This window comes from Denticeps clupeoides, chromosome 7, assembly GCF_900700375.1.
Source record: "Denticeps clupeoides chromosome 7, fDenClu1.1, whole genome shotgun sequence".
Lineage (NCBI taxonomy): Eukaryota > Metazoa > Chordata > Actinopteri > Clupeiformes > Denticipitidae > Denticeps > Denticeps clupeoides.
This window is the reverse complement of record NC_041713.1, coordinates 8806500-8818684: the sequence shown is the minus strand read 5'-3', so window position 1 is coordinate 8818684 and position 12185 is coordinate 8806500. Positions and strand designations below refer to the sequence as shown.

General features: G+C 42.9%; 1 protein-coding gene across 1 annotated transcript; it reads left to right on the top strand.

Moving 5' to 3' along the window:
* The first annotated feature begins 4481 nt into the window (after positions 1 to 4481).
* On the top strand, positions 4482 to 11578 carry btr30 (bloodthirsty-related gene family, member 30). Its single transcript, XM_028985130.1, has 10 exons — positions 4482 to 4602; positions 6696 to 7347; positions 7994 to 8089; positions 8236 to 8469; positions 8810 to 8981; positions 9568 to 9639; positions 9754 to 9774; positions 10092 to 10118; positions 10236 to 10411; positions 10686 to 11578. Exons 2-10 carry the CDS (start codon positions 6718 to 6720, stop codon positions 11049 to 11051), a joined length of 1794 nt encoding a protein of 597 aa, XP_028840963.1. The 5' UTR covers positions 4482 to 4602; positions 6696 to 6717; the 3' UTR covers positions 11052 to 11578.
* Positions 11579 to 12185: the final 607 nt, after the last annotated feature.

The following is a 12185-nucleotide window of genomic DNA, read 5'->3' as shown; positions in this document are numbered from 1 at the left end:
AAAATGAGGCTCAGTAGTGTGTGTGGCCCCCATGTGCCTGTATGACCTCCCAACACGCCTGGGCCTGCTCCTGATGAGGTGGCGGATGGTCTCCTGATGGATCTCCTCCCAGACCTGGACTAAAGCATCCGCCAACTCCTGGATAGTCTGTGGTGCAATGTACTGTTGGTGGATGGAGCGAGACATGATGTCCCAGATGTCCTCAATTGGATTCAGGTCTGGGGAATGGGTGGGCCAGTCCATAGCATCAATGCCTTCATCTTGCAGGAACTGCTGACACTCCAGCCACATGAGGTCTAGGATTGTCTAGCATTAGGACCCCAGGGACAAACTGAACCAGCATATGGTCTCAAGGGGTCTGAGGATCTCATCTTGGTATCTAATGGCAGCCAGGCTACCTCTGGCAAGCACATGGAGGCCTGCGTGGCCCCCTAAAGAAATGCCACCCCACACCACTGCCAAACCAGTCATGCTGGAGGATGTTGCAGGCACCAGAACATTCTCCACTTCGTCTTCAGACTCTTTCACGTCTGGCACTGCTTTCATCTGTGAAGAGCAGAGGGTGCCAATTTGCCAATCTTGGTGTTCTCTGTCGAATGCCAAATGTCGCAATGTCTTGATCTGTAAGCACAACCCACACCTGTGGCCATCCCTCGTCGGGAGGTCATTTTGCTGGGCTCTGGCAGTGCTCTAGTTCCTCCTTTTGGAGGTAGTGGTCCTTCTGCTGGGTTGCTGCCCTCCTACGGCCTTCTCCACATCTCCAGATGTACTGGCCTGTCTCCTGGTAGTGTCTCCATGCTCTGGACTACGCTGACAGACACTGTCACACTGGTGTGCCATGGATGAGCTGCACTACCTGAGCCACTTGTGTGGGTTGTAGACACCATCTCATTCTACCACTAGATTGAAAGCACCGGCATCATTCAAAAGTGACCAAAAGTGAGAAGTGGTCTGTGGTCACCACCTGCAGGACCACGCCTTTATTGGGGATGTCTTGCAAATTGCCTATAATTTCCACCTGTTGTCTGATATGCGATTGACTTGGAGTTACATTTTGTTAAAAGTGTTCCCTTTATTTTTTTAGATATATAATGTCATCTTTCATCTGAAAGACTTTCCAGTCACTCACAAATAGGACAAAAGATGGGTGGAATGCACCCATCTTTTTCCCCTGTTAAAAAAATGCAGGATTTATGTAGGGTTATGTAATGGACAAAAAGAATAATAAAACTGTCCACAAGGTAGCGCTGCATTTGCAGTCCTGAAACAAGACAGGCTTGTAATTTGTCCTTGTACACAACTAATTCTAATGCTAACGTGACAGTAAGGCAGCCAGGAACGGCAACATTTGTGCATGTGACAGGTCAGGTGTGCAATGTAGGAATTCGATTTGTTACCTGACGTTGTATAAATGCTCAGTTTATTTATAAATCAAGAACAGAAGAGAAATGTGAAACAAAATCTTGGTCCGAAACCTTGGCATACGCTGACTGGTCCATATTACATCTTCCTGTTGTTTTCTTAACAATTTGTTGTGCAGAAGCATGAGCTTCCAGGCACCGAGCAGCGATACAACTTCAGATAACAACTCGACTCTGTGTTCAGACATTCCACAACTGGCCCATCCTCTCTGAAAAGCCCACAGGATGGGGGTGTCACAATGATTAATGAGCCCTACAAAAAGGCAGCTTGGTATTTCACCAAGCCACTTTTGAAGATATACCAGAACAGAAAAAAAACTGTCTCCAAAGTCTAAGCTTGTCTTTGAATCAAAACCAAATACAAAACAATAAAAGGAGGAAAAGATTCGAAAGAATGAATGATGCGTCCTATTAGTTCACGTCATCTACAGTGTACAGTTGTGGCCTAAAAGTGTTGAGAATTACAGAAATACTGGTTTTCACAAAGTTTGCTGCTTCAGTGTTGTTAGATCTGTTTCTCAGTTGTTCTCTGTAGTGTATAGAAGTACAATTACAAGCATTTTATAAGTTTCAAAGGCTTTTATTGACAATTATATTAAGTTTACGCAAAGAGTCAATATTTGCAGTGTTGGCCCTTTTTTCACAAGTCCTCTGCAATTCGCCCTGGCATGCTGTCAATCAACGTCTGGGCCAAATCCTGACTGAAGGCAACACATTCCTTCATAAATCAGTGCTTGGAGTTTGTCCACCCGCTTCTTGAGGATTGACCACAAGTTCTCAATTGGATTAAGGTCCGGACGGGGTTTTCTGGCACCCCAATCCCGCATCTGAATTATCTCTAGGAGATGCTCCTGGTGCTTGCTGGCCACCCTGAAGCCTTCTTCACAACACCTGAACCTCTCTCCTTGAAGTTTCTTGGAGCAATCTTAGTAGCAGCAATATTCTTGCCCGCGAAGCCCTTTTTATACAACGCAATGATGACTGCACGTGTTTCCTTGCAGGTAACCATGGTTAACAGGGGAAGAACAATGATTTCAAGGCATCACCCTCCTTTTAAAGCATCCAGTCTGCTATTCTGCCTTGTGCTCCTCTACACTCTCATTTGTGTAAATGAGAGGATCACTGAAATTATCTCAGCAGGTCCTTTTGTGGCAGGGCTGAAATGCAGTGAAAATGTTTTTTTTTTTTTGTTTTGTTTTTTTTTGGGGGGGGGGTGTCAAAGAGGGACTTTGCCATTCATCTGATCGTTTTTCATAACATTCTGGAGTATATGCAAATTGCCATAATTAAAAACGGAAGCAGAAAACCAGTATTAGTGTCATTCCTAAAACGTTTGGCCACAACTGTACTTATCAGCCACTGTGACTGCTGTCAAGTCTACAAAATGACTCACTACGATTGTACGACGATTGTACCAAACAATCGTCGGTCCAATTACTGAACCTTTTGAAGCACACATTTAAGTTTAGTGTGACGGCATGATTTTGCACTTCCTCTCAGGGGACACTTTCCTCCAACTCAGCTGCTGCCAGTTGTAATGACAAAGCTCTGAGCCTTCCAGACATTCTTTTCTCGCTTTTCCTCCTGTCGGCTTTGTGCGCACACCCTAAAATTACACCCTCGCACTCTCGCACTCCCACCTCCTACTCTCAGACCGGCTCTGACAGCAGCTTGCGGCTCACGGGCACCACACGTCAGCCTGATCTGCTGCGGTTGCATAACGGGTCTCAGCGGCACCAGCAGCGCATTTCATTTACTCACACACAGTCAGAGCTGCAGGTCTTTAACTAGCTTATACCCGGATTCTCTGAGGTTATTATTAATATTCGCTGCTGCTGTGAATAAATGAATAATGTCCTCACTGGCTGTGCATTTGCTGACAGTCAATAATTGATGATCGCGTCATCTTATTCTTCTTCTTCCTTCGGCTGCTCCCGTTAAGTGTCACCACAGTGGAATGTGTGGTCTTCTGCACAATCAACTTGGCAACAGTTTTACACTGGATGCCCTTCCTGACGCAACACTCCTTTACCCGGGCTTGGAGGGTGTACTGATCTGGATGAGTTCAGCCAGATGAAATGGGGAAGGTTACAGGCAGCCTTCAACGTTTCAAAGTGCAGACTTTATTCAATGGGGAGCCACTGACGTTCTTAAAGGAGTAATATGGTTTAGAGGAAAGGGTTCTGATTATAATGTAGGCAGAAGAATTCTGAGCAGGCTGAAGTTTATGTAAATACCGGGGAGGGAGAAGAACAGGATGTGACCATGTATGGGTGTGAGTGATGGGTGGGATGGGGTGAAAGGAGAAGTGGGTGTCATTGGGTGTCATCTGTGGAAATAAATATATAGTGATGGGAAGGTGCACCAGGACAGGACCCTGGGGATGCCGTTTGAAGCTAATAAAAGCTAATTTGTCAAGGAGGATGATGAGAGAAATAAGAAATAAAACAGTTCTACTGTATTTTAACATCGGTCATTTTGGCAGTATACTTGGATGGCTAAATATTTTCAAAAGGACCTCTGCAAAAGAGGTTCTTGTGGCTGACATTTTGATTCTGGAGGGGCCGTGCTGGCCCAGGAAGCGGCCCGTAATCTGAAGGTTGCCGGTTAGGATCCCCCAACCACCAAGGTGCATCCGAAGTGCCACTGAGCAAAGCACCGTCCCCACACACTGCTCCCCGGCTCCTTTCATGGCTGCCCACTGCTCACCAAGGGTGATGGTTAAAAGCAGAGGACACATGTCAACGTGTGCTGTGCTGCAGTGTTTCACAATAACAATCACCATAACATCTGTGGAAATAACTATATAGTAACTGGGTCACTGAGTGCTTCCTTCTTAGTAAGGACACCATGGAGTGACACAGCAAAATGTAAAGATGCCTTACAGCTACTGTATGTCTGCAGTGCCATTATGAAACACACATGGAAGCCTTGTGAAAGAATCGCTTGTGTCAACAACTTGCTTGACTCACTTGACTACTTTGTGTGCCTTGGCCGGCCCTGTTTTACACGCCCAAGTCGTAAAACGCCACACAGAGATAAACCCGCAAAGCCAGAAGGCTCAGATCAGAGACTGTCAGGTCAGGAACGACAGATCAAGTCAGATCATTAGAGTAGCACATCCACTACTGACAACAGAAGGGGGGTGAGGAAATTGAGCAGGGGGCTTAATCAATCGAAGGTATGTGCATGTCAGTTCTAAATGCTTTTTCATATTTTGCTACAATTTAAAAAAGATGACACCTTAATGTTTAATGTAACCTGACTTCAACAATCAATAATCATCTTTAAATTGGGGGACAAACTCTGCTTCCGCTGATTGAACTGCCTTCTAATGCATAAAAAATAGATTTTATATTGATATTAAAGTTTTATGCAGGTTCATTCATGAATGAACATTTGTTAATTTAGGTACCAGTAAAGGATAATTAGTACCTAGCTTTTGTGCAATTTATATCCATTTGAGCATTTTTGTAATATTAAGGATAATTGGCTTGTTACAGTGGGTGGCTTATCTGTCATTTGTGTATACAGTGACCCTTGTTAACGTGTATAGATATTCGATTGTGTGTATCAGTAGCTGCGGTGGAGAAACTGTTAAATGATATCTTTTATTATCATAAACATCTCATGCTTTCTCTGCCGGAGCAGCAAGGGCCGTTCTCTTTTAAGTAATGTAGTATTTAACATACAGCACACATTTTTGTAAATGAATTATAATAACAACAATTTGCTCATTGTTCTCACATCTGTTCCTAATATACTGCAAATAATATTGATTGGAATAAACGAATACACCTGGCATGCAAATCCTCCAAATTTGCCACATAAATTCTTATCAGATACAGATCACACATGGTAATGGAAAACAGACAAACATCTTTCCATTACGCCAATCCTCTGCTTGTCTGAATGACTTAAAAAACACACAATCATGTCAACACCGCAAGCAGCGCATATTAAAGCTCTGTCATGGAATGCAGAGGGACCAGCTGTCCTTTTTGAACTGGACTAACAACATTCTGAGCTAAGGAGGATCTAGTGAGGGTGGAGTTGGGCACATTGTAATCTCCATCCATTTCTCAACTGTAAAGTGACAGAACGCTCTGCTTCTCAAGGCAAAGTTGAGGAAATGAACCATAAAGAACACCTTGAACATAATTTTTGAGCAGATATGTGGTGAAAGCCATCAGCAAACAAATCTTTGTATTTACCCTTGACTCAGCTCAAGGGGACAAGAAAACAGGTCTGCATTGACGATTAATGTTAAGTTATGAAATATGTTTCATCTGGCATTCATTAAATTGCTGGAGGTGGAAATTGGTGACTGGACTGTTGTTTTAAGCCTTAACACACACGTTTCAACCTCAACTGTGTTCGGACAGACCATGAGGGAAATCATGCAGGCAGGCCACATGTTCTTCAACACAACACTATATGCTGCCAGTATATAGTCTGTTTTATTGGAAGATGCAGCCCAATTTACTAAACATATTCCTTTAATGGAGGTGAATTATTTTGCATGCAACTGTGCCTTTCTCCAAAGCTTCCTTTAGGAATTTATTCTAATTGGCCCCAATTAGATGCATCATACTATATAAATTGCTAACAAGATTCCCAAGGTTCACATTCCCAATTTGCAAAGTGGCATCTATTCACTTGCATGCTTATAAATATGTAAGTTGCATAGTTAGCATCAGTGATTGGGGGAAACATAGTGCAGCTCTGTGTTCTTACATCCTGCTTTGCTCAGCGAAGCATTTCCTCTTCCTCCTTGTGCAACTGGTCATGATTGGGTTCAGGTGTCTGGCCTGCAGCGTGCAGACAGGGTCAAACTCATTAGTGCAACAAGAGCACATAAACATAGACAGGGTTCCGGCCTTCTAATCCCTAATCTACGCAGCGTCGTTTTGTGCCGTAGGTGCAAGAAAAAAATGGTTGCCTTTTTTTTTTTTTTAGGTTAATGTTTGAAGTGCTTTGAATGTTTTTTGCTGTTCTCAAGTAGACTTGTTTTAGCATGGCCTGGGGGAGAAGTGCACAGTTGGCCTCATTTGGGTATTGTGTTAAGATTTTGCTTCGATTCAGAATGTGTGCTAATGCAGTGGCGAATGCATGATGCAAAGGGTAAATGGGGTTTTTGTGGATCTAAAAGGGCACACTTCATACTTCAGGTTCAGCTATAAGTGAATTGGATAAAGATTTGCTTGTTAATGCAGTGGCCTTGTTAACGTTTACTGCAATTTACACTGCATTTAAAATTTGCTTGTGTTCCAGGTCTTGCGGAATAGACCTGAGAATGGCTGAGGTGGTTGGTGATCCGGAGCTCTTCTCTGAGTTTGAGCTGACCTGCTCCATATGCCTTGACCTTTTCACTGACCCTGTCTCCACTCCCTGCGGCCACAACTTTTGCCAGGGTTGCATTGGTGGTTACTGGGCCTCGAGTGAGGTCTGCACTTGCCCACTGTGCAAATACGTATTCGAGGAGCGGCCAAAGCTCAGCATCAACCGTGTCTTTTCTGCAATCACCCAGAAGTACAAAGAGAAACAGTATGGTGCCCCACCCGTCGCTAAGCCCCGCCTCAAAGTATTTGGAGGCGAGAACTCTGGTGCCGCCCCCTCGACTGAAGATGTGGTGCTGTGTGATGTGTGCACTGGAAGGAAACAAAAAGCTGTCAGTTCCTGTCTGACATGTACAGCATCATACTGCGAAGAACACCTACAGCCACACAAAACCACGGCCTTCTACCAGGACCATCGGCTCCTAACCCCCATGGAGGCCCTCAAGGGCCGCACCTGTGCCACTCACGGCAGACTGCTGGAGGTCTACTGCCGCACTGACCAGACCTGCATCTGTGCCATCTGTGTGCTGGGGGAGCATCGTACCCACAGCACAGTGTCTGTGCAAACCGAGAGAGTAATCAAGCAGGTGGGTGCATTCATTCAATAAACACTTTATCTATCTATCCTATCTATTTATTTATTCATTTGGTGCCATCGTTATCTTTTTTGCACATTACGTTTGTCATAAGCGAGGTTTGAAGAATCTTTCCCATTATGTTATTGTAATCCAGTGGGCAAGAATGCTTTCCATTTTGGATTGAGCCTATTCTGCTTTCGAAAATTTCAAAAGTGAAGCTGTTTATTAAAAGCAAGCTACTTTTATAACGTGTTTTTTAACATGCGGTACACACCATTTAGTTTCTGAAAGGTATGGGAAGCAAACAAATTAAAACATTTTGGAAAATCAAATTGAACCACTACTTGGTGTTTACACTGATGTTGAACTAAAGTACATTCATGAAGTAACAACTACAGGTCACTCAGTTATTTGACAAGCACAATAAACAAGGTTTCTGATCAGCTTTCACAATCCACCAGTTGATTCTGTTGCCAAGCGGGATCATATTTCACATAATACAATCACGTTATGTTTTAGTATAGAATTTTTTTTTTTTTTTTTTTTTTCCCCACACCTGTAATAATTAAATTAGAATAATTCATTTTAATGACTTTCTCTTGGTCTTGTCTGAAAGTTCATTTCACAATCGATCAGTCTGACTTCATCTTAACAGAGGCTCCTGGGAAAGACTGAGCTGGACCTGCAGAGCATCATACAGCGGAGGAGCCACAGACTTGCTGAGCTGAAGGAACGGATCCTCACCCTGAAGGTGGGTGCTCTGTTCCATTTCTGTAATGTGAGCTGTGAGAATTGTGATATTCAGGCACTTGTAACAAACAATTCATTTGACTGGAGGTGTTGTGGGTTATATTATAGATGTACATTGAGATATTGTAACACTCCCTGCTTCAACAGCACTACACCCAGGCGGAGCTGGCAGAGGTGGAGCAGCTCGTGGGGGATGTGACCCAGTCAGTGGATCGGATTCACCAGGAGCTGGTGGGCGGGATCCGAGATAAGGAGGCCTCTGTGATTGGACGTGGGGAGGAAATAGTGAATCGTGAAGCATCGGAGCTGACTAGGTTGCAGGAACGCAGGGCCCGGCTGGAGGTCCAGGCCACATCAGAGGACCACATCGGGTTCCTTCAGGTATGATGTAGACTTCATGGTCCAGTGTTGTGTGTGTGTGTGATATGGGTGAATCTATGCTCTAACACACATCCTCCTGGCAGAGTAAAATGTAACTCCATGGCCATGTTTCCTAACATCACACACAGAACTGGAGAAATGTCATTATTAGAAACCCTTTATGTATAGGTTAAAATAATGTGCTTAACTTATAATACTAAAGCAGTCTTAGATTTTAATCGTCTGGTTTGTAGGTGAATTAAAACAAGTGTCTAAGAGCCACCCTTTACTTCAACAGTTGCATTTTCTTTCTAACCGAAAAAACTTTTTATTTATTTATTTATTTATATATTTTTTTTAGAGCTTTGATGCGGTCAATGCACCGGTACAGGCTGAGTTGGAAAGGCATTTTGAGGGACCAGAGGTTGAGCTGGAGCTGCACTATTCACTGGACGATGTGAAGACTGCTCTGGGGGAGATCAGAGAGAAGCTGGACTACATTCATGGTGGGGGAGTGCGTTACCGGCACTCCGGTGAGTAATGGTAGTGGGATTTCTGGAACCAATAAAGGATTCTTATAGCTCTTATCTTGGTGGTAGCTTGGGGAAGGCCAAATTGTGATTTTTAAAAATTTTTTTTTTTTTTTTTTTTTTTTTGGTTACTGTCCAGTGATCAGACTGTTCCAATCAGTGTTTTGGCCATAGGACCATTTATCATAACTGTGTAGGCAATGAGAGGGTGGATTGTCATGCAATCTGTTTTGGATCAGTTACATGTGAAACCATGAATGCGTTTCAAATAGTACTTCCTCCACTGCGTCAGATCCATTCAAAAGGGAGGTTCGAGTTACTGGATGAACGTCTTGTGCAAGAGACTAACATTTGAGTTATGCAGATCATATTCATTTCCCAATGACTGACCTTCCCTTTCCAATAAACAACCCTGTTTTGTTTTGTTTTTTTTTTTTTGTTTTTTTTTCATACAATGAACATTCATGTCATGTCTACAAAATGGTACCTTCGAATAATAACTTGAGTGAGCAGTTGTGTAGTAAAGTATTGTTACATGTAGAAATCATTATTGATATACATTTTATTTTTTTTTTTTTTTTCTCCCCAGTATCATCACTTCCTGAAAGCGAAAGTATGCTGAGTGTTCGATCGATGAAAAGGAAAGACTGGTCCCTGAAAGGTAGGACTGAATGTCCACACTTTTAGGTGAACTTTGCTGCAGTTATAAACATTCGAGATTCAGTGGAATCAGAACTGCTTTTAAATTCCAATGTATGCTGTTTTTCTTTTACAGATTTGAAGAAGTTAAAGACAGGTGTGTAAACCAGAATGTTGATTCACATTTTTATATCCACCAATAAACTAAACAGAAGCAATTTTTTTTGTATAAACTGAATCAATATGTTTGTATGTATGCTTTAGTGCCATTCAAATAAAGCCGCCAAAAAGGTTTTTAGCACCTCAGACCTGACTGGAGGATAGATTTTGGAGTCCTGCTGCCTCATTGTCAGAACGTGTCTGTCTGGAGATTAAGCTTTAGGATTTTTGGTAGACTGTTTAAAGTGTAGACTGTACATCTGGACACTATGTTGAACAGCTTTATCATGAATTGTTTCCTTTGGTTCCTTTCAGGGTATAAAAAGGTAAAAGGATATTTAGGTGAGTCCATTTTCTGTTTTATGTCTCAAACTATAGACAAGGCAAACCTGATATGAGATGTAACATCATTGGCCCCAGCGGTAAACTGAGGCTCACTGAATGCTATGGTTGTTCCAGAGGACATAACGCTGAACCCGGTGACCGCCTACCCGTTCCTCATCCTGTCTGAAGACCGGAAGCAGGTGAAGCGAGGCGAGAAGCTGCAGTTCTACAGGACCAGCTCACAGCGCTACGACGTCTGGTCCTGTGTCCTGGCCAAGGAGAGCTTTAACTCCGGCAGGCATTACTGGGAGGTAATCCACTAGGGTTTTTCAATTTTATTTATTTTTTGGGTTTGTCAAAGATTTGTTCCCTGCATAGATGTAAACATACATAGATGTATCATTAAATGCCCACGCATGGTATTTAAACAGGAGATAAGTGGGGGGCTGGTAGTAAGTCACAGGTTCAAACCCCACTTACTACCATGGTCTCCCTGAGGAAGACCATGGAGGAAGACACTGTCCCTGTAACTACTGATTGTAAGTCTCTCTGAATAATGTGAGATTTCCTCCCTCTTTGTCACAGGTGAACGTTGGTGAGAATAAGGACTGGAAGCTGGGCGTGGTCACAGAGTCAGCTCAGAGAAAAGGCCTGTTTGACATGAGTCCTGCGAATGGTTACTATGTGCTTTGGTGGGGTGGAACCCACTTGCGAGCCCTCACTGCCCCTCCCGTTGTCAAGGTGAAGTTATCAGGACGCCTGCGGCGGGTGGGCATCTATCTGGACTGTGAGGAGGGTCAGGTGATTTTCTATAATGCCAAGACTGGCAGCGAGGTGTACGCGTTCACCACCCCCGGGTTCAGGGACAAGATGTTGCCACTCTTAGGCACGGGTGATAAGGAAGTGCCACTGGTGCTCATGACCACACAGGTTGCTGCTGTCCCCGAGTGAGAGGAAAGTCAGGAAATATTGCGTGCATGTGCAAGAATGAAAAGCACTTTAAAACCAAATACTGTGCAAGAGGACTGTTGTAAGACAAAAAATAAGGAGGTGGGGCATGTTGCTTGCAGAAATTCTGCATTTTATAATACACATTCACGCTGTTCACAAAAAAAGTAAATTGCAATTATATTTTTAGGTAATAATTTAATTCGCACCAAGAGCATTTTTCTCTGAAAGAGAACCAGAACATGTTGACTGCTGCTACGTTCTCACCTTAGATGAAGGAGTTCCACAAGTGATCTGTGGGGTGCAGAGGGCTGCATTTTCTGCTGTACTGTTGTGTGACACTGTTTTCTGTTTTTCCTTTTTTGTGGCAATATCTATTTAATTATGTATTTGACTTCTGGAAACTCAACCGGAACTCTAATAATTTAAACAGATAAATTGACACATCAGAAATTCTGGTTCACCATGAATGCTAATGTTGATAGTGGCAAGTTCTGTAAAAAATTATACATTTAAAAAAAAAAAAAAAAGTTTTTGTAAAGTTTTTTTTTTTTTTTTTAAATGGTCACGCCCCTCCCCAAGACATGTAATGTGTGATTTACAAAGGCTCTGTACTAAATGTCCTTGTTCTATTTACAGCATTTTTTTTTTTTTTTTTTTTATTAAAGTTCAAGGTTTAGACACCTGGTACAGCGAAAATGATTAACATGATGCAACATGATAAATTGTCATATCTATATGTTGATTGTTGTGTTTGGGGGAAAAAAAAATAAAGTGCAGTGCAGCAGTCATATCTAGAATTATGACCCACATAGAAAGTGAACAAATGCACCATACTGTCAGCTTGCCGCACCTCCAGTTCTCTGCAGGAAGACGAGCCAATCTGGTGCAACTTGCTATTCCGCTGCCCGCCACAGGATGTCACTAAAGCCCAGAAACGCATCACCGCCTGGATCTGCTCAGTAATAATAGTTGATGACGTCATAAATGATAAACATTCCTGCTCAATAGTAGATGTTGGCACTCAAATTAAATTAGAAGGGCTCTTTCGCTTGGCATACGACCCAGCTCTATAGTGCATTTATTTTTTTTTGGCTGGACTGATGCACAGGCATCGTTTAATCCAGCGCGGCTTCA

Bases quoted from the DNA above. Each gene is read 5' to 3' on its own strand.
- btr30 (XM_028985130.1), top strand. From the start codon at position 6,718: ATGGCTGAGGTGGTTGGTGATCCGGAGCTCTTCTCTGAGTTTGAGCTG. The intron at 8,090-8,235 runs GTGGGTGCTCTG...CTGCTTCAACAG, and splicing joins AACGGATCCTCACCCTGAAG to CACTACACCCAGGCGGAGCT. The intron at 9,775-10,091 runs GTGTGTAAACCA...GGTTCCTTTCAG, and splicing joins TTTGAAGAAGTTAAAGACAG to GGTATAAAAAGGTAAAAGGA.